This window comes from Erpetoichthys calabaricus, chromosome 3 (genome assembly GCF_900747795.2).
Source record: "Erpetoichthys calabaricus chromosome 3, fErpCal1.3, whole genome shotgun sequence".
Lineage (NCBI taxonomy): Eukaryota > Metazoa > Chordata > Cladistia > Polypteriformes > Polypteridae > Erpetoichthys > Erpetoichthys calabaricus.
This window is the reverse complement of record NC_041396.2, coordinates 47657750-47680841: the sequence shown is the minus strand read 5'-3', so window position 1 is coordinate 47680841 and position 23092 is coordinate 47657750. Positions and strand designations below refer to the sequence as shown.

The following is a 23092-nucleotide window of genomic DNA, read 5'->3' as shown; positions in this document are numbered from 1 at the left end:
AGCATATAAACCTGTACTTTTTTCCATCCATCATATTCACAAGAGTGGGAATCCATCCTAACAGCATCAAATTCACAGGACCCAACTTTGCATTGAATGTCAGTCCATTGTCAGATACACCCACCCAAACTTATATAGGGCCAGTTTAAATATGTCAATCAACCTAATGCAACATATTTGGTATGTGGAAGAAAACCCGGAGTGCTGGTAGAATTTGCAAAGTCCAAAAAGAGAGTGGGCTGGGATTCTGGAGCTGTGAGACAGCAGCTTTGACCACTGTACCCCTGTTTTTACCCAGAAACTCCTTCATTATTGTTAGTGTTACCAGGTCTTGGTTTTTAAAACTTTCTAAGAGCATTTTTATACTCTCTGTACTCTTATGAGAAGCATAAAATATAACAGTAAACCACAATTGTAAATACATGTGTATTGACTTCAGATTTTACTAAAAATCTTGTAATGGATGCATAAATTAGAAAGCAGGCCAGACAGGAGACAATTTGGTGATCATGCAGCTTGAGCTCATAGTTATATCCATCACAAATGTTGAAAACATTTTAAAGAGTCCCTTTATTTAAAAATCATTTTATATGTCTTCATTTTCCTAATATATTATAATGTACAGTACTATTTTCTTTTCTTGCACTTAGTTATAGTTAAAAACACACTCTTTTCTTTTCATCATGTGCCCTTGTTTTTGCAGACGGACTGAAGAAGGATGCTTCTGCTCTGCCAGTTTAGGACTACAAAATGACAAGACATGACCTGTAAAAGAAGCAAGGAAACAAGTAGCGTTATTTATTTCAAATTACTTTAAATTATTTATTTCACATTACCTTACAACAGATTCAGCTTATGAGTTGACTGCTCTTTAGTTACTATTTATTGTTTAGGTATACTATATACTTGTAAGACACAGAAATAACCAGAGATAAATACACTGTATTTCACTTGTAATCTTCATTTACTTTTCATAATTCTGGTTAACTCCAGAAATGTGTTTTTTAATGCTTCCCCTCATTTAGTTGTTCTTGTTATTTGTTTGTGCAAAATTGGTACCATATTGACAAACAAAAAGAGGTCCTTATTTGTGTTTTGTGGACATGGACACAAAATGCATGAGATTTGGATGCAGTAGCAGTGGGAGTATGTGTCACTCCAAGGATATGCTGTGCTTAGGATTCCTTTATATATAGTATTAAAAATGTACTGTTGAAGCTGGAGTATAGTTCACTCAGGAATATTCTCGCATTTCTTCCTTGATAGATTTAATGGTGAGCACTTTAGTTTAATTATGGGTTGGACTGCTCCAAAGCAAAAAGAGAGCATCATATTTTTGAGGCTAAAAAGAATTTGTCCATGTCTGTAATGGTCTATTAGAGAGCAAGTACCCTCGCTGATAAAGGCAAGACCTGTCCAAAAGAACCTGCATAGCCAATTCTTGGAAAGTGGTCTTAAGTAATACAAGAGTTGATGTCGATTTAATTTATTTTTCAAATCCATCTGTTCCAATGTAAGGTTACAGATACCTGCAGCCTGTGCTAGTAGCAATGGGTTAAAGGTAGAACTTAAACTTTGACAAGTGCCAGTTCATCACAGGGAACACTCACCCAGCCATATTAAAGTCAGCAATTACTATACTTTACCTAATGTGCATGTCTTTGAAAATAAAACTGTAGTAATAATAATAATAAATAAAATAATAATAAAACTGAGGAAAAGCAAATTCAGACATGTAAAGGAGGTGCTAACTCCTTATGCCCATTAATCTAGAATAAATTCCTTCCACCAGTCAACCCCTTCTCCATGTTTCTCCTCAAGGCCAAGTTTAACAACTCTTTAATGCCATAATCTATGACCACTTACATGTTCACTTCCAGTTCCTTTGGAAGCATTTCCAGGTCAGGAGCTCTCTGTATTGAGTACCAGACTAGAGATCTCTGTATTGACTTCAGGTATCCCTACAGTCCTTGCCATTATATCAGCCTTAAATGTTCAGGACACCATATAATCCTCCTGTTACTGATGTAGTGCCATTGGTACCTCTTAGTGCTTCACTCTCATCCTACACCGAAAGAATTAAATTACATTCCTGGGGCCTCATGCATAACGGCGTGCGTAGAACTCTCACTAAAACATGGCGTACAGACAAAGGTGGAAATGTCCGTATGCACAAAACCATGTGTAAGCCAGCTTCCACGCTCCATAAATCCTGGTCAGCGTGAAAAGTAATGCAGCAAACCCCAACTTCTCCCAGAATTTAGCATATTTTAAAATGCAAATAAATAAAAATATCACCTTGCCCCGGTCATTGTTTGGTTAAAAGACAATGGCAAAAGCACGTGAAAAAACAGAATTTCAGCAAAGTGGAGGCAAGGAAAACATACTATTTGTTGGCTTAAGCAGTTGCATAAACAACAAAAGGAAGCTAATCGAGTGATACAGAGTGGCGGAGACACTCAAAAGTTCAAGTTCAGAAAGTTGCACAGTGCCCGAAATAAAAAAGAAGTGGTCAGATATCAAAGTCACTGTGAAAATGCGAGTCGCACCCCACCATTTGAGTGTCATAACGAAGCATATTACAGTACAGAGGAAAGAAAAAAACAGGGACACAGTGAAAAAAGGTTAAAATGCCCACTTTAAACTCGTAGTTTATTTTATCATTAAAGTAGAACTTCGTAAACTTAATCATAAAATCAATATTAAATTTACTAAATTCAACCAATTGCCACAAAATAAACTTTTTAATCAATGTAAAACAATCTCTAAGTTCTTCAAAACCTTTAAGGAACATTGAAATGTCTTCGTAGTACATGTTTAATTATTCCATCCATCTATCCATCCAGAGAAGCACCAGTCCCAGCAAGCATACAGCACAAGGTAGGAACAATCCCTGGACAGGGCGCCATCTCATCGCTACCGCTGCACCACCGTGCCCACACGTTTAATTATTAACAGTATACATTATTTAAATGTAGTTAAAAATGTATCTGTATAATGTAATATACATACTTCAATGCATTTCATCTTAAAAATAATATCAACAGCTCTAAGAAGATAGCTCTTGGAAATCTAAATCCACTTAGAAGCCAGTCATCATCATCTGTAAATATGCGCTGTCTTCTATTGAGTTGAATTCCTTTATTGTTATTGTGTGGTACAGTGAGATTCGATATGCAAATCCTCCATAAACTTATTTTCCTACAAAATGCTAAAATAACAATAATAATAATAATGCGTTAAAAAACTATGAAAAATATACAATACAAAAGCATAAGTACAATATACATGTACATATAGTGCAGATAGTGCAAATGCTTCATAAAGTGACTCAGGTTGTGCAATGTTACAGTTGTAGTGCAAGTTTACAATGAGGTAATTGTAATTATAAGTACAAACAGTTCTACCGGGAGCACTTGATGGTCTGATTGAGGGTGTTTATAGCTCTTGGGATGAAACTGATTCTGAACCTCGAGGTTCGTGCAAGAAAGATTCTGAAGCATTTGCCAAATGAGAGAAGTTCAAATATACTGTGCACACAGCTGAGGCAGCAAGTGGTGCACTTAGAGTAACAACGCTATGGTATTTGGAATAGTTTGGCAATTCTATAGACCATTATATTGTTACAGGATGATTACAATCATGCCTTAAATTTGTAAAAGACATACGGTTAATTACAGTGTATTTGATAAAGCCATTTCAGGGCTGTGAATCTAAAAAAGAATGGGGAACCACACAGGAACAGTAGCAGTAGTTGAAACTTGTATACGCAATGGTTAAGGCTGGTGTGAGAATGTGAGTGGCTTTACGCCAAGTTTAGTTTTTATACATCTCGAAGTAAGCGTGGAAACAGGCATAATCAACATTTTTGTACGTGTACAACGTTTATACATGAGACCCTTTGTCCTTATAATTTAAATTTTTTTTTGGTAAAATAACATAACAAATTATAAACATAAACAAAGCTTAGAAAACACAGACAATAAGATTATTTTATTGATAAATAAAAATGTATTTACAATACCTGCATTTGTCCTGGTAGCTCGATTAAAGTACAGTCTGCAATGTCTATATTATCAGTCTTCTTGCACTGGGTTCTTCCTACTTCAGCATTAAAAATATATTCTATGCCATTCATAATCTGAAACATTTATTTGACAATAGATATGAAGTTATTGTCCCATATGTTTTTCTTTTACTTTTCCCCTAACAAACATCTTATAATTGCAATAGTTTAACAATAGTAAATGTAGTAATATTAGTGCTTTTTTGTAATATACACATTTAAAGTACATTTGTGATATATTTTGGCATTACTATATCCAACAAGCTTAATCCAACTTTGGATCTCTGTGGTTCTAAGTGTAGGATATATTAATTTATTTTACAATTACAATAATTTCCTTGATATGCATTATCAAATACTTACAGATTATTATATATTTTGTAAAATACAAACATGTTTTCCATGTGCTCCATTGCAGGAGAATGTCAGTAATGTAGTATGAATATTTAATGCTTTGTGTTATGAAGTTTTTTTTAATCTATCCTTCCTTCCATGCATCAGTGTTCTAAACCCAGCAGGACCGGGCATAAGGCTGAAACCATCTGTGCACAGGACACCACTTTATCACAGGGCACAATGGTACACACAATAAGCTGAATAACAATAACCAATTAACCTAACAGACATACAGTATATTTAGGATGTATCGTCTTAGAACCCAGAGACGTCCTGCAAAAATCCATACAGGCACTGATCCTGAAATGAACCTTTGTATCTGTTTATTATGGCACAAGGAGTAGCAACCTGTTATACATTGGCTAAACATGCAAGTAAGAATTTTACTGTATTCTGTACACTCTACTGCTGCTATACTGTCCATACAAAATATTTCATTTTTTGCCTTATTTCCAAACACTGAAACCGTTTTAGTATCTCACCCCCTAGTAGATGGCACTATTGTGCAAAAAATATTTTTGAAAATGTCTCTGTGCTTGGTACTGCTAGCCTATTTCTGGGTGTTCTTGACCTATCTTTGTTTATATGTGCATGAGTATCTGAACTTCTTTGTAACCAACTGAGTACTTTTCTGAATACAATTTTTTTAAATGAACCTGGGGTTATTATGATTATTATTTCACTGTAGTGCCTTAATATGGAATATGCTAAGATGCAATTGGCCATGAGTAAAACATTCCTGCTGTTGGTCAATTTTTGCTTTGGCAGATTGTCATTGCAAAACACAGTGTTACAGGAAATTGTATTCTTTTGAACTGAAACAACTAGTAAGAATAATGGAAACTATGGGTATAAACATAATTTCACATTGTAGCACATCTTGTAAAAATGGTAGCTTCAATAAGATCTGAAAAAAACACATTGATCTATAATCTTGTACCATTACAAAATTTTGGAGGGTTTAGATCAAAAACACTAAAAACTGAATCATGGTTTATTTTAACTTAATTTACTTGGTGCATACAATTTATTGAATATTTTAATAGGGGTACACAACCCAGCCACAGGGGATGCACAAACCAGTGTTTCTTCACGCCAGTCCCAAGCCCGGATAAATGGGGAGGGTTACGTCAGGAAGGGCATCCGGTGTAAAATGTTTCCAAATCAATGTCAGCTCAAGTTGGACGGTTGGGAGACAAAGTCAGAGATGCGAGATTGCTTTGGTTTGGACATGTGCAGATTACAGATGCTGAGTATATTGGGAGAAGGATGCTAAAGATAGAGCTGCCAGGTAAGAGTAAAAGAGGAAGGCCTAAGAGAAGGTTTATGGATGTGGTGAGAGACGACATGCAGGTGATAGGTGTAACAGAACAAGATCCAGAGGACAGAAAGATATGGAAACAAATGATCCACTGTGACGACCCCTAACTGGAGCAGCCAAAAGAAGAAGAAGAATAGGGGTGCATGATTATGCCAAAATTAATAACTGACAATTATTTACTTTGTTACTATAATTGTGATTATTAATTTCAATTAACAGTACGATTCAAATGCACCTTCTTTTGCCAGCTGTATATCTTGTATTTTGTTTACACACAGTACAGTACAAACATCATTGTGCAGAGAACTGCTTAAAAATGATTATGAAATTGTTAAATGGTGGAGTACTTGAAAGCAAAAATTTAATGTTTGACAATGCTTCTTTTTTATTTGTTACAACAGAAATACATCTTACTTAAAAATGTTGTGTCAATGTTTTGTTTAATACAGTGAATACAGTAAATTACCGATAAACAAAACTTTACAAAATAAAATTTAACTATAGCACAAACAATCCTCCTTATTTCTGAAATTAATGTTTCTTCTGAAAATCCAGATATTACTACCACTTACATTTCAAATATGTAAAATGTGAGAAAATGTTAAACATGGGAATGTTAATTTGGGGCTCTAATGTGTTAAATGCGTATATAAAAGCTGGCTATATTGAATGTGTATATAAAAATTAAAGTACATGATAAAGTCTAAGTAACAGTAACATAGAATTAAGAAGTTAATGTAGACAATCTGATAGTTTTGGTTAACCGGTATACAAAAGCATTAAGTGTAACAATATAAATATATAGCAAGCTCATCAAGTATTTAGATAGTAACACACTATTACATGCTGATACCAGACTCAGCCCTTGAGCAGTGGCTTCCCTGTGCTTGAGGAAAGTATTATAATGAAAGGCACATTCATTTAAAGAAGCAGCTTTGCAAGCATCTGCTTTTCATTGTATATTCCTCATTAGTGTAATGAACCGTTATATTCAAGCATGAATCCATAGTTCTGCTCAATCACAAATTGGTTGTGGTTGCATAAAGTCGAAATGACCTTTCTTAGCAGATATTTAGTGCCCTAGATGTACCATGCTTCCAAATATCTTTTTAACTAAACAGAAAAACAGTGTTTTTGTTGATGAGTGATATACTTGTAAATACAGATATGAAAGACTAACATTTTGTGTGGAACACAGAAGACTATCAGCAAGCTTTAGTTTAAATATAAAATTCAATTAAATCTATGAGTGCTGTATATAACAGGGTTAAAATATTTTGGTTTTTAGCCAGTGGGATCTCTGAATTTTTCAAACATCATAATAAAAGTAAAAAGCATCTGCAGGAGACATAATGTAGAAACATTGGATATCTGTTCTTTTTATGCATTCATATTTAGTTTACATTATATGTTATCTAAATATTATAGTCCTGTGCTACACATATGAGAGCATGACATGTCTGCTGGTGAATATGACTAATGTACTTGCATTGTGTTGGGCTACATTCACGTGTATTCAACACAGGAGTCTCTTTTAAAGTGATCAGACGTGCTTTAATCATTGAGTACACATTAAAAACATCATAGTCTGATATGTGACAAATTTGGCACATATGCCCCCACCCATTCACATATAAAGCACTAGAATAATGATAGATAGATCACATGGTCTGAACACACACTGGAATGAGTAAAAAGAAAAAAAATGAAAAAAATAAAACTTCTGACTTGGCAGTTACAGTCACAGTGAGGCACCTTTCATTCTCTTCTTCGCTACTACCTCCTGAGGTAGTTACCAGCCCAGCACACCACAATGTAGAAAATCACATTGGCCATCACAACATTATCGAATATGTGAAGGATCTCCTTACCCACAGTTAAGGAACACAGTCTCATAAGAAAAAAGAACATGATCTATACTTTCTTATATACCTGTACTTCCCCTGCGGTACAAGACCAGTCCAACCTGTCTCTGATGTGGTCCACCAGGTACTTGTAGAAGTGCACCATCTCTACTGTACATTCATTTCCCGAACAGTGACTTGCCTACATGCTGTTTGGTGCAGCGAAAATCAATAACCAGTTCATTGGTTTCACTGATGTTAAGTTGGAGACATTTTTTTCTGTATCAAGAAAGTTCTCCACCTGACTTCTATACATCTATATCTCATCCCTCTTATGGATACACCCCATAAGTGCAGAATCATCTGTGAATTCCTGCAAGTGGTGAAACCTGATATTATAGTTATATGTGCTGCTCACATCCACATCACTTACACAGTCCTTGAGCCTTACAAACTGCAGTATGCTGGACAGATAATCCATTTTTCAGGACTCCATGGGCTCATCTACCTACATATCTCTACGCATACCCCTTAACAGGGATGGCTGGATCGTATTGAAGGCACTGGAGAAATAACAAAAACATAATCCTCATAGTGCTGCCAGCTTTGTCCAGGCGAGAATATTCCTTGTGGAGCAGATACATAAGTTGTCCTCCTCTCCAAGCTTTGTCTAATCGCCAAACTGCAGTGGGTCCGGGTGGTCTACTCATAGTCCAGGACCAATCTCTTAAAGGTCTTCATGATGTGAGAAGTAAGTGCCACTGGACTGGAGTCATTAGGTCATTTGGCTCCTGCCTTCTTTGGAAAGAGGAAAAATGAACTTTAGGGAGAAACTGAAAAGGTGACAGAGGGTACCACAAAGTTGGCCATCACAGTCCTTAAAAACTCGACTCAGTATGGCCTGCGGCTTTTTCTATGTATAGCTTCCTCAGTTGTAGCCTCATTTGGTCTTCAGTTATGGATAGCCCATACTGATGGGTGGACTTGTCACTGCCCATTCCAGTTGAAGTGATAGGAGTTGTTTATGTAGTAGGGATTGTTTGGGGGTACTGGGCATTGAAAGAATGTGGCAGTATGAAGGAAAATCTATTAAAATATTGGTTTAGGTTTGTCCACATCCCATTCTAGTACCTGAGCCTGGATTGCCTGAGCCCAGTCTTTTCCAGACATCTTTCATGCTATTCTGATTGAGTTTATTTTCTATTTCTATTTTAACCTTGTAAACTTCCTTTCCTTCACTCAACTTTTTCTTTAGTACTTGCTGCACATTCTTTACAGGCTATTTGTAACCAGATTTAAAAACTTCCTTTTTCTCATTCTGGAGACTTTTTAGGTGCTTAGTAATCCAGGGATTTTTATTTGAAAAGAAGCACACTGTCTTTGAGGGTACCACAGTGTTGTTGCAAAAGGCAATATAGTCTGTGATGCAGTGACTGAGTCCTTCAATATCATCCCCTTGTGACTTGCACATCATTTCTTAGTCTGTCATTTGGAAGCAGTTATTCAGAGCCATTTCTGCTTTCAGGCACCACATCTTCACTATCTTGGTGGTAACATGCTGCCATCTAATAACAGACTTGTAGCTGGGAACAGCATTACTCAGAGTATGGTAAAATCTGCCCAAAGGTACCAGAAGTTGACACTTGAAGGCATCTTTAACATTTGAATAGAGTGGGTCTAGCTGGTTAGTTCCTCGAGTGGAAGTGACACAAACTGGCAGAAGTTTTTCATTGTTCCTTCCACAGACACATGTTTGAAGTCACCACATACAGTATTAGAAGTGCAAAGTCAGAATGACTTATCATTAAAGTGCTGGTGACAGAGTGAATCATTCCCTCTGCTTTTGTCCCCATTTGCAGAGGGAGGAGTATAAACATTAATAAGGATGATGTAACTTGTCTCCCTGGGCAATTAACATTGGAGAATTCTGACAGCCAGAATTTCACTGTCTGAATTACAAACTGTAGTATTAACTGCGATATGCTCTCTTTTACACCATTCCTTATTCAAGCAGATGTCCCAGTCTCCCTCCTGTTTTTTTCCACACCACATTGAGTCTCTGTCTGCTCAAATAAAATGAAATCCATCCGAATTAAAACAGTGTCAGGTATGTCAGGTTTAAGCTATCTCTCTGAAAAAACAAAATGTCATTGTACTTGTGTGCACCATGCCCCTTTAAGCAGACAGTTCATCCATCTTATTTGACAGCGATCGACAATTGCCTAATGGATGGCAGACCAGTTCTGTATCCTTTTCATCTTATTTTAATTCCTGTGCCAGCTTATCACTCTCTATGTCTTCGGACAAACAGTTCTTGTGGTATAGTTATATTGAGCTGCTTAGGCACTCACAATCAAAACACAGGTAGCTTATTATGGGAGTTTTTAATACACCCCACTTTTATTTTCTCCAGGTGTTGCAAACATAAGGTAGCCTTTGAATCCTGTTTGTAACCTTTCCCAAGTCTTGTCCGAAAGGCAGTTGAGAGAAGCAGGCACCTGGGTTTGCACTGAGTGTAGATCATTATCCGTTTAAAACCCATTTACCCGATTTCAAGTGGCATAGTGAGAGGCATAGCATACTTAATAAAGCAGTGAACATTGTTCAGTTAATCTATGCAGAACAACAAGGTATTTTGACAATATTCTCATTATGGTCAGCAAATGTACCCCTCAAATATAAATACTATGAGTTTTTGTTTTCTTTCTTTTGTGCATATAGATTGCAAATCTGGCTAGAGTAGTGACTTCATCCATGTGTGAAGCAGATCAGGTAGCAACCTGAATGTGAAACTGAGTATGTGTACAGTACACAAACATGAAAGTTCTGCGTAATGCTGCCACATATCTGTAACGACATGCTTTTTTTGCCTTGCAAAGCATAATGGGGCAGTGGGGTAAAAAATATTCATCTTTGCCAGCTACATGGCAAATTTCCAGGGAAATATTCAACAAGCAAGGTCACTAAAAAACACGGTATACTTGCTACAAAAAACGCTATAGCAGAGGTACTGCCTCAGTACCATACTGGAACAGTGTGAGTTTTTTTTTTAACAGTGGCTGGAGTGCCAGTCCTGCCACCAACCCCCAAGTTTTCCCTGTAAGTTGAAGAACCCACTTGCAGGGCTGGATGAAGGCTAAGGGCCTTGCTCAAGGGCTCAACTGAGTAGAGTTACTTCTGGCATTTACGGGGTACGAACCAGCAACCTTCGGATTGCCGGGGCAGATCCCTAGCCTCAGAGGCACCACAAAGTCAAAATAAACAATGAAAAAATATTTTACTATTAGTATTAATAAATACTCATTTATTGAATGTTTGAATAAAATAAGTAGATGGAGTGTATTGACATAGTGACGTTGTGATCTCCACGTCATGCGACTGGTAATATATGTAGCAACTGAGAACAGCATTGCCATTGCAACTCAAAGATAACCACAAAATGGCAGGTACAATTCAAAAACATAAAAAATGTGAAAAGTTCTTTAAAGAAAATAATTATGTAAAGAAGGTTAAAAACTTGGATTCACAACAATAGGTACTGCAGCAACTGAGGACTATAACCTAATTAGAGATCCTGCACCTCCCCACCTTTTTGATTACAGTAATCCCTCCTCCATCGCGGGGGTTGCGTTCCAGACCCCCCTGCGAAAGGTGAAAATCCGTGAAGTAGAAACCATATGTTTATATGGTTATTTTTATATTGTCATGCTTGGGTCACAGATTTGCGCAGAAACACAGGAGGATGTAGAGAGACAGGAACGTTATTCAAACACTGCAAACAAACATTTGTCTCTTTTTCAAAAGTTTAAACTGTGCTCCATGACAAGACAGAGATGACAGTTCCGTCTCACAATTAAAAGAATGCAAACATATCTTCCTCTTCAAAGGAGTGCGTGTCAGGAGCAGAGACTGTCATAAAGACAGAGGAAAGCAAACAAATCAATAGGGCTGTTTGGCTTTTAAGTATGCGAAGCACCGCGGCACAAAGCAGTTACAATGAAGGCAGCAGCTCACACCCCCTCCGTCAGGAGCAGAGAGAGAGACAGAGAAAAACAATTAAAAATCAATACGTGCCCTTCGAGCTTTTAAGAGAGCGAAGCACCGTGCAGCATGTCGCTTCAGGAAGCAGCTGCACAGAAGGTAGCAACGTGAAGATAATCTTTCAGCATTTTTAGATGAGCGTCCGTATCGTCTAGGTGTGCGAACAGCCCCCCTGCTCAATCCCCCTACGTCAGGATCAGAGAAAGTCAGAGCAAGAGTGAGAGAAAAGTAAGTTGGGTAGCTTCTCAGCCATCTGCCAATAGCGTCCCTTGTATGAAATCAACTGGGCAAACCAACTGAGGAAGCATGTACCAGAAATTAAAAGACCCATTGTCCGCAGAAATCCGCGAACCAGCAAAAAATCCGCGATATATATTTAAATATGCTTACATATAAAATCCGCGATAGAGTGAAGCCGCAAAAGGCGAAGTGCGACATAGCGAGGGATTACTGTACTATAACATAATTATACAAGAATGAAAAAGTACAATGGAAAAATAGTGACAATAGTTAAACAGCAAAGAACAATCCACTAAGTTACAACAAGAAAAGGACACTAAAGTAGAATCAGGGAGAGACCCTTGTGTAATTCTTACATTTAAATTCAGGCTGAAGTGTCATTATTTTAGCCTAGTGTACTCTTATTGGAACTGCTGATTAAACATTTCATATTGTAAAAACAATTGTTAAGATATTTGTCTAAAAATAAAAATATTGTGTCAATCACTAGCTGTTAGTCTATTGGTTTTCAGTATCCTAGTGTTGCATATGCAGAGGTTCAGCACCAATATCAGAAACAACATTGGAGCATTAAACTTTATATCACAATTAAGAACTTCTTGTAAAGAGACCCAGAATTAAGTGTTGACCCCAGTCACCCATAATTTGTACATTGTCAACTAGAGTTATTTCTTTTCTATCTGATGCCAGATAGCTAGAGTTTATGTTTACTGTTAATGTATTACCTTAATTACTACCAAATTCCATATTATTACCAGAAGTTCAGTAAATTATACAGGTAGATAATGCATTTATTCTAACAGATAATGCTTATCCCTGAAGCATTAGCCACAAAGTAGGGACCAATCCTAAAGGGAGCACCAGTCTATTCCAGGGGCTACATACTCACACAACCACAATATCAATGTGAATTTAAAGAGATATGTGCCATTAGGTATGTAAATGTTTTTACAGAAGGGAGAAGGCCCTGAGTTTGTCTTCAGAGGAGCTTTGTAAATATTCAAACAGAATTTTTTTACAGCTGTTTACATATATATATCCATCCATCCATTATCCAACCCGCTATATCCTAACTACAGGGTCACGGGAGTCTGCTGGAGCAAACCCCAGCCAACACAGGGCGCAAGGCAGGAAACAAACCCTGGGCAGGGCGCCAGCCCACCACAGGGCACACACACACTAGGGACAATTTAGAATCGACAATGCATCTAACATGCATGTCTTTGGACTGTGGGAGGAAACCAGAGTACCTGGAGGAAACCCACGCAGACACGGGAAGAACATGCAAACTCCACGCAGGGATGACCCGGGAAATGAACCTGGGTCTCCTAATTGCAAGGCAGCAGCACTACCCACTGCGCTACCATGCCGCCCTATATATATATATATATATATATATACATATACATATATTGTGAGGGATGGCCGGCAGTTTATCCCAGCCAACACCCCCAGGCTGCTAGAGGGAGTCCTCCCTGCAACATGGAGGTGCCCTGAATTCCCGCAGGGCATTATGGACAATGGAGTTCGGCTGCACAGCCCTGCTGGATACTGTGGGGGCCACCAGGGGACGCTGCAGGGAGGCACAAGTGTTTCTATTATAGCCCAGAAGTACTACCTCATCACGGGGATAGAAGAAATGAAGTACTTCCAGGCTGAAAAAAAAAAAGAGTTTTCATCTGACCTGGAAGTGCTATGGCATCACATGGACTGAAGGACAGAAGCACTTCCAGGTCAAGGACTATTTAAAGGACTGTGGGAAACCCAGCAGACTGAGCTGGAGTTGGGTGGGAGTATGACGGAGCTGCTGGGTGGAGAGGATTTATTGTTATTGCATTGCTTATTGATTTATTATTGAGTATTGTGGAGGTGGAGGTGCTTTGTGAATTGTTGTAATAAATTCATTATGACTTTTACCTGGTGTTTTGGTGTGCAGTCTGCAGGTTTGGAGGTGCGACACTGCCCCCTACTGTCATATATATATATATATATACACACATTGTCACAGGAGGCTGGGGGACAGACACAGCCGGGATGCCTGGAAGGACCGGGAGGTGGTTTATATGAGGGGGCAACCGCCCAGGATCGGGAGAGGAGCAAGGAGGCTCAAGCCCATTGGGGCCCGTGGCCAACGCCAGGGCGTGCCCCAAGCCTCAGAGAGCCCGGGAAACATGCACTTCCGCCACACCTGGGAAGGTGGAGGAAGGTCCTTCCTGGGATGCCCGGAGTGCTTCCGGGTGCCATGGCAGCACTTCCACCACACCAGGAAGTGCTGCCGGAAGAGTGTCACCTCTTGGCACCTGGAGCACACCCGAGTGAGAATAAAAATGGCCACCTCCTTACAATTAGGGAGCTAGAGTCGGGACTGGGAGAAGGACGAAGCTTCCGGGAGGAGAGGAAAGGCGGCCCACGGACATTTGGACGAGAGACCCGTGGAGAGGGTGATTGGTGCTGGAGGCACTGTGTGCTGTGTGGGACTTTTGTAGATAATAAACGTGCGTTTTATGGAAAGTGCTGGTGTTAGCCTGATGGTGTTCGGACCCAAGCTCACAACATATATATACATACACACATATATACGTGTTTTTTATATATATATATATATATTATTTTTGTTATAGTCCTTACATTGAAATGTTAAGGAACAACTGGTATATCTTAAATGAGTTTGTCTGATAATAAAAAATATTTAGAGAAAAAATTCTCAACTTAAAAATAACAACAAAACACTGCATTTCAAATATAGTATGTATGTTGATCCATCCATCCATTTTCCAACCCGCTGAATCTGAACGCAGGGTCACAGGGGTCTGCTGGAGCCAATCCCAGCCAACACAGGGCGCAAGGCAGGAACCAATCCCAGGCACGGCGCCAACCCACCACAGGACACACACACACCAAGCACACACTAGGGCCAATTTTAAAATTGTCAATCCACCTAACCTGCATGTCTTTGGATTGTGGGAGGAAACCCACGCAGACACGGGGAGAACATGCAAACTCCACGCAGGGAGGACCTGGGAAGTGAACCTGGGTTAACAAACTGCAAGGCAGCAGCGCTACCACTGCACCACCGTGCCGCCCATGTATGTTGATATATTTTTTAATTAATTCCTGTAAACTGTAGATGAATAAAAAATACTTGAAGTTTGACCCAAGATTAAAATGAAAGCCTGAAAGACACTTTCAGTTGTTCATCCTTCTTCCCCTATAAAATATTTGTACTTTTACCCTAAATATGAGGCAAAATGAAATGTGTTATGCTTCTTTTGTTGGCAACATTTTCATATTTAATAGCATGGTGAGCTGTTGTAAGATAAATAGTTATAACACTGATTTTGAATAAAATCCTCCCAGCCATTAATCTAAAAACATTTAAATTATCACTGGATTATGGTATACGCAACAATTGGTTATAAGATATTTGAAATCACCTGAAAACATAATAGCTGTTCATGTTACACACATGTATTAACATTTTTAGAATACCTGACTTTTAGCCCAACATACATATTGTAAGACACAGCAGCCCACACATCGTACTATGTATTTTTGAGTTTTTTGTCTGTTTGCAGAACTGGACAATCAATGAGCACCAGCGTCACGGGGCATATTTACAGTATGTACTCAAGGTGGGTCAAAGTAGAATTAATAGTTATACTACAATGATTATTTTTGCAATTTAACACAAATCTAGAGTACCTTGGACAATCACACACATTTGCATGTAGACTTCACACAACATTGTAATGTGAAATAAATATAATGAATAATAAGTATTTCACTGAGATTAGTGCTTTAATAGATTATCTAGACGCATATTTGATTTCCTGTAGTATTTATTTTCAATAGATTTAGTTTGTATTTAGCCACACATAGAGAGATATTTTAGCTTTTACTGGGAATGTTACCTGTTATATGATTTGTAAGACAAGGCCATTTTCAAAAGTAAGCCTCCAGAGAAATAATACAGGTATAATACGAGACAGAGTTGAAGGTCATGTACAACATATTTTATATAACCAAGAATTTGTCAGTGTACTTTGGTTACAAAGAAGATAAAGAAGAAGGAAAATATGGGACAAGTATATTATTTTTAACTCTTATAAACAATATTTTAATATGATGATAATATGAGCATCCACCACACCCTGTTGCTTGCTGGAAGTGTTTTAATGTAAGACTACAATTTAAAAAATGACATCCAGGATCTAGGTATACTTTCTTTGAACCTAGCCACCTTGTTATAACAGAAGAGCCAATAATTTGGCAATAGACAAAAAATGTGTCACATTCCTGTAGTACCAGAATCTCTTGTACTAATGATGATGTTATATATGTTATGTCTGTGGGTGCTTGTATGTGCAAAGACCAGCATTAAACGTCAGGTCAAGTGCTGTTTATCCGTAACGTTTCTGTGTGTATTTTGTTCCTTACCACTTATTTTGAGGAGTGTGTGTGTTTGTGTGCTTATAACTGGGAACAAAAGGGGACATACTTTCAGGAAAAAATACAAAAATCTGGTATCTCTTTAGATACGAGATTGAATTTGAATCCATATGTTGAAGGGCAGAAACATTTACATTTGTTGAAGTGTACACAGTTATTTCATTATACAAATTCAAATGCTGAACATAATGAATTAGTGAATTTAAGAATGTTTGTGGTTATTTTGTAGATTTATCATAAATGAATAATCATTAGTAGGAGGCAGGATAACAGGAGTAATCCCAAAAATGTGTTTGTGTGTGTGGGGGGGATGGATGTGTGGCGTTTGTGTGGATATGTAGGTGAACCCTGTAATAGAATAACATTGTTTTCATGACAGGGTAACTTAGTCCTGCCTATTGCTACCAGCATATCTTCCAGCAACCCATATTCAACTTACCAATCTTGAAATTGAATAAACAGATTCAGAAAACATTTAGTTAGCTAGTGATTAATAACTAGGAGAAGAAATATAGACTGGGTGTTAAGTTGCCTAAACCGGCTTACCTCACACACAGTATGGAAAGTATTCAAGTAGATACTGTAGTTTTGATGAGAAAGAGAAGTATTATTATTTAATGAAAATTATTTAATGAACATTTCTCTAACAAAATTCATTCTACCACCTCAAATCTTATTGTCAAAAATATTTAAAGAATGTGGAAGATTAAATAGCCACAGTACAGTTATTTTTAAGAGCCTAAAAAAGAAAAAACACAATTTAGAAGTCATTTACAATGTTTTGTTGTTTTACATTCCACCTAACTTTATGCAAAGTACCAAACTATCATTTAATGCAGGTGTTATGAAGTGCACCTTCTGTACATTCATTTGGGGTCTCCCTTAGGTTTTTTTTTTTAAATATAACATCATAGATGGCTGAAAACATCTGTGTAGTTACAGAATGTTCATTTTGATGTTACTGAATAGTTAATCAACCAGCTTTGCGACAAATTAATAGCTACAGTAAATTTCTCCAGGTGACCACCTGAGGTTTTATGCTGTACCTGCATGATAAACAAGTTGGTATTTACCTCTATCATCTGTGACTCATACGAGAGAACCTTGAAAAGATAGTCTTCCTTGTTCATAAAATTAAAGGATTCCAATGCATAGTTGAGAGAATTAACAATCTCACTGCTGCTCTGAGTATCCCGTTTTTTAATGTTGATAGGTCCAGAAGACACAGTCACTATCACAAAACAGAGAAGATAAAAGGACCTGCAGAAGGCCATTGCCAGGCTTCTACTGCATTAAATTAGTTATGTGTGAAGAAAGGGCCATATGCTGCCATTTATATAGTCATTAATCACTGGTGCCTATCTATTATGTATATTTACATTGCTGATTTCCTTTCTTAGAAAAATTGACAAAGGTCCAATGCTTGCAACATGAAACTTTATTTTCTTCTTCTTTCTGCAGTATAAATCTGAATAGACTTAGCTTTTTAGGTGGTATCTACAACCAGTCTAAGCAAACAATTTTATATGTACACTTTAAATATTTGCTTTTCATTTGGTACTTTCTATGATGATTGTGCATGTTGCTTTCAAATATTGATAACAAACGTTGCAAGGGACAAAAAAGTGAAATGGCAATTCATGTACAGTGATTACCAACAGCACTTTGTGAAACTGAGTCTGTGTATTCTACCACAAAGCAATGTAATCTGATTTGACTTCCTTGTAAAAATGGATCTCCTGGCAATTTTTGTACATATTTATTTAAAGGTCCGCTTGACAATAACCATAGTTACTGGTTTAGCCATTCATTTCTTGTACAGAAGAAACAAAATAGGACCTAACCTTGACCCATGGACAACCACAGTAGACTTCACCCCTGGATAAAGCTACCTTAACAACAAATATTTATTATTTTTAATTTATAGTCAGATACAACAAAGTACTGTACAATACCTCTTATACAAGATTGTTCTGGTTAAGCTGACAGAGAGAGTTTTAGTTCTCTTCATGAATGTCTCTATGTACTGGATGTCAATCTGCTGTAATTCAGTCCTGATGAGTATCTCCATTGTTTCCCCAGAAATAATAAGACCAGTTTTTGCTCTCTTTTTAACATTAACATTGTAGATGGCTAGAGTAAAAGTGTGCTTGGAGGAAAAGGAAATATTATCATTCTCTCTATACTCAATTTATTTAAGGGAGGTGGTCAGTGAAGCAGCATACAGTATCTGCAGAATGATACAGAAGGTTGAATCGCTGCCTCATGACTACTCAAAAATTATTTTTGGCAATTTTAACTACAGCTCTCTGAAAAAATAAACTCAGCATCATTTTTAACTTGTCAGTGTTACAGCAACATTAAAGGCACTTATGAATCTGGAGCCAGTCCCTCGTTGGGTTCATCAGATGAACTGTGTCTACCTAGTTATAAAATACTTTTTAAAAGGCCAATACCAGTAGTAAAACATTCATGACAGACATCGTAAGCATTATATTACATTCTGCAAGGATGTCATAATTCCAGTTACTGGAATTCCAGTTACAAACTATATTCTAACACCAAGCTATGGATTACCAAAGATTTAAAAGAACTACTAAACAGAAGAAACTAGGTATTTCAGCATGGAACTATAGCTAAACAGAAAGGTCTACACAAGGAGTTGAATCATGAAATAAAGTTAGCAATGTTTAAGAATAAAGACAGGATTGTCAGTGAACTACAGAGTGATAACCAGAGTTCATCGTGGCAGGAATGGCATAGTAAAAACAATATTCATGTATAATTGTAACGGGTTAAAGCTGACTGTCAGTTGGCTCAGAAATTCAGTTAATTACATTTAATGTTACAGACACAGGAGTTTGATTCAGAAATTATTCACCTAAAGACCAGACTCGGGACTTGAGACAGCCATTCTTTGACCAGTTTGATATTAAAGGAGACCCTTTAGCAAACAAATATAAAAAAAGCTCTGTCCCAGACAGAATAAATGGACATCTGCTTCACTCTTGGGCAAGTCTGTTCAAATTTCTAAAAATCCATGCAGACATGGTATGAATATGCAACCACCACATGTTTTGGCCTGTTCAACTACTGCCTCATACTGTAGGAAACCAAATGCAGCTCTGATCTGGACAAGCTAAATAATAACAAGCTAAATAATAAATCTTCACTGAAGTAAAATCATCCTTTTAAAATTCTGTAAATGTGTGGTTTCATCAAAGCACACATTTTCTTTTGTGGTGAATGGCAGTTCTTTAGTGCTTTGAAACTCTACAATTTGTTTGCTTTAATTTATGATTACTGCACTGTCTGGATTGAAACAGTACTACAAGGATTAGAAAACTGTATTTTTGAATGAAGAAAAACAACAGAAAACCTGGCCCAAAGTCTTAATTACCTTCCTCTTAAAACATGTGGGAAAATAGGCATGTGGCCTTTGTAAAAACTATTCTTCAAACAAATCTTTATTTGTTAATTATACGTTATTCATTCTTTCTTTTTCTTATCCCTCTTATTCCAGTGCAGGGCTGTGGGGAGCCAGAGCATATCCCAGAAGCACTGGGTTCAATGCAAACACTAATCCAGGATGGATTTCCAGTCTATCACCTGGGTGGTGGCCCACACCAACACTCACCCTGTAGGGTCAATATGGAATTACCAGTTAACCCATCACTAACATCTTTGGAAAATTAGAGATCCAAGAGAATGTTCAGGCTAGTTCAGGTAGAGCACACAAACTCCAAAATATATCAGTGATCGGACTGGTATTTGAAGCTAGTAGAATTAAGCTGTGTGAGAGAATTGCTAACCACTGTACCATCCTTGTTACTATACCCCTCCTGTTAAAAACGGAAAAATTCTAACTAGCATTCAAGACTTCGGAGGACAGGGCTGATAGAATGTTCAGGCTTCTGCCAATGTTAAGTTTATGTTGCCATCAGAAGGATTGGACGTGCTAATTGATAATATTCTTGACATAGTAAATTCGTCATTAGATACGGGTGTATTCCCAGACTGTCTCAAGACTGCTGTAGTTAAACCCCTGCTTAAGAAAAATAATACTGACCCCTCTGCTCTTGAAAATTTTAGACCCATCTCTAACCTGCGTTTCTTAAGTAAAATTCTAGAGAAGCAGTCATTATGCAGTTAAATGACCACCTCAATAAACATACTATTCTTGATAAATTTCAGTCAGGTTTTAGAACAAATCAAAGCACAGAAACTGCACTCGTTAAAGTAGTAAATGACTTGCGGGTAAATGCAGACAGAGGCCATTTATCTGTTCTCATCCTCCTAGATCTGAGTGCAGCATTTGACACCATTGATCATAATATTCTTAGAAATCGTCTTAGTCAATGGGTGGGCCTCTCTGGCAGCGTCTTAAATTGGTTTGAATCCTACCTGGCAGGGAGAAAATTCTTTGTTAGTTGTGGTAATTACAACTCAAGGACACATGATATCCAATATGGTGTTCCACAAGGCTCTATCCTGGGTCCGCTGCTCTTCTCAATCTATATGCTTCCGTTAGGTCAGATTATCTCAGAGCACAACGTGAGCTACCACAGCTATGCTGATGACACACAGCTGTATTTATCAATAGCACCTGATGACCCCGATTCTATTGATTCACTAACACAATGTCTGACTTGTATTTCAGAGTGGATGAATAGTAACTTTCTCAAGCTAAATAAAGAGAAAACTGAAATCTTAGTGATTGGCAATAATGGATACAATGAGACAATTAGAAATAAACTGGATATATTAGGATTAAAAGTCAAGATGGAGGTAAAAAGCTTAGGGGTAACTATTGACTGTAATCTGAATTTTAAATCGTATATTAATCAGATCACTAGGACAGCATTTTTTCACTTAAGAAACATAGCAAAAGTTAGACCTCTTATATCATTGAAAGATGCGGAGAAATTAGTTCACGCGTTTGTTTTCAGTCGACTAGATTACTGTAACGCACTCCTCTCAGGACTACCCAAAAAAGACATAAATCGTTTGCAACTAGTGCAGAATGCAGCTGCTAGAATCCTAACCAGGAAAAGAAAATCCGAGCACATTTCTCCAGTTTTGATGTCACTGCACTGGTTACCTGTGTCATTCAGGATTGACTTTAAAATTCTGCTTATGGTTTATAAAGCCTTAAATAATCTTGCCCCATCTTATATATCGGAATTTCTGACATCTTATATTCCAAATCGTAATCTCAGATCCTCAAATGAATATCTCCTTAGAATTCCGAGAGCAAAACTTAAAAGTGGTGAGGCGGCCTTCTGCTGTTACGCACCTAAAATCTGGAATAGCCTGCCAATAGGAATTCGCCAGACTAATACAGTGGAGCACTTAAAAAAACTGCTGAAAACACATTATTTTAACATGGCTTTCTCATAATTTCACTGTAATTTAATCCTGATACTTTGTATGTCCAATTCATAATAATAACTATTAATGGTGGCTCTAAAATCCGTACTAACCCTTACTCTCTCTTCTGTTTCTTTTTCCGGTGTCCTTTTGGTGGTGCCACCACCATCTACTCAAAGCAAGAAGTCTACATGTCCATCATCATCAAGTCCTTCCGTGAGAACCCTAGACACAAGAGGACTGTTTCATTTATGTTAGGTAGAATGCCCAGAGGGGACTGGGTGGTCTCATGGCCATGAACCCCTGCAGATTTTATTTTTTTCACCAGCCGTCTGGAGTTTTTTTTTTTTTTTCTGTCCACCCTGGCCATCGGACCTTACTCTTTTTTTATGTTAACTAATATTGTCTTATTTTAATTTCTTATGTTGTTATATATTTTTTTTATTTACTGTTCTTCATTATGTAAAGCACTTTGAGCTACATTTTTGTATGAAAATGTGCTATACAAATAAATGTTATTATTATTATTTATTATTATCACACTCAACTTCATAGGCCCCAGCATCCCTGAAATGGATTTGGTGCATTTTAATATTTATATTTGTAGCCTAACCATAATTAATGGTGATGTACCAGTATTTAGACCTAGAGCTGTCAAAAGTGCATTGTTTTTCAGTGAAGTGAAGAGAGCCTTCTAATGTACAGTGTCACACACATGCGATTAGAGGCAGCTAAAGGGCTTGAGTAATTATAATTCTACATCAGACCATGGGGCGGCGGAGTGTGCCGACTGTCTCACTCAGTTCATTGCAAACCATTCCCGGGAAACCCCGCTGGAGTACTGGCACCTCTGATGACATCACTTCCGGTTCCGATGGGGGTGTGTGTGTGCCTGGGGTTTGGGGGGACTGATGATGTCACTTCCGGTCTCGGCATAAATGATTTTACTTCCTCCAACGGCCTTTAATGCTGCCATCTTACCTCCACATATTCAGTTCTGTTTTGGACTCAGTCTTGTAAACAACTTTCTTCAATTCAACTTTTTGTAGCCAGGGCATATTATACGGGTGGCTGCCCTAAACCTTTGCAATAGTCTTGAGTCATTCTTGTGACAATAGGTACTCAATGAATTACTGCTGCTTTCTCATCTTGTGACTAGCTTAAGCTTAGCTAAATTTTATTGAATGTATGTAGTACATGGAAATAATGTTTCATAAAATACTGTTTTTCAGAATTCTTTACCTTAAAACTACAGCACCTATGAATTCATGGATATATACAGTAGTACATACTCAAGGCACACAACTATTTTAGCCAGATGAAAGGGTTAATGAGCCTCTCTCCACCAAAGTAATGATCCTTTCA

The 23092-nt window shown here is 37.6% G+C and overlaps 1 protein-coding gene across 1 annotated transcript; it reads right to left on the bottom strand.

Moving 5' to 3' along the window:
- Nucleotides 1-551: 551 nt before the first annotated feature.
- Nucleotides 552-17649, bottom strand: LOC114647998 (cystatin-like). Its single transcript, XM_028796767.2, has 3 exons — nt 17431-17649; nt 4025-4141; nt 552-765 (listed from the first exon to the last, which is right to left on the bottom strand). Exons 1-3 carry the CDS (start codon nt 17629-17631, stop codon nt 682-684), a joined length of 402 nt encoding a protein of 133 aa, XP_028652600.2. The 5' UTR covers nt 17632-17649; the 3' UTR covers nt 552-681.
- Nucleotides 17650-23092: the final 5443 nt, after the last annotated feature.

Bases quoted from the DNA above. Each gene is read 5' to 3' on its own strand.
- LOC114647998 (XM_028796767.2), bottom strand. From the start codon at position 17,631: ATGGCCTTCTGCAGGTCCTTTTATCTTCTCTGTTTTGTGATAGTGACT. The intron at 4,142-17,430 runs GTAAATACCAAC...TAAATGTTTCAG, and splicing joins ATGAGTCACAGATGATAGAG to ATTATGAATGGCATAGAATA. The intron at 766-4,024 runs GTATTGTAAATA...CTTCTTTTACAG, and splicing joins AGCTACCAGGACAAATGCAG to GTCATGTCTTGTCATTTTGT.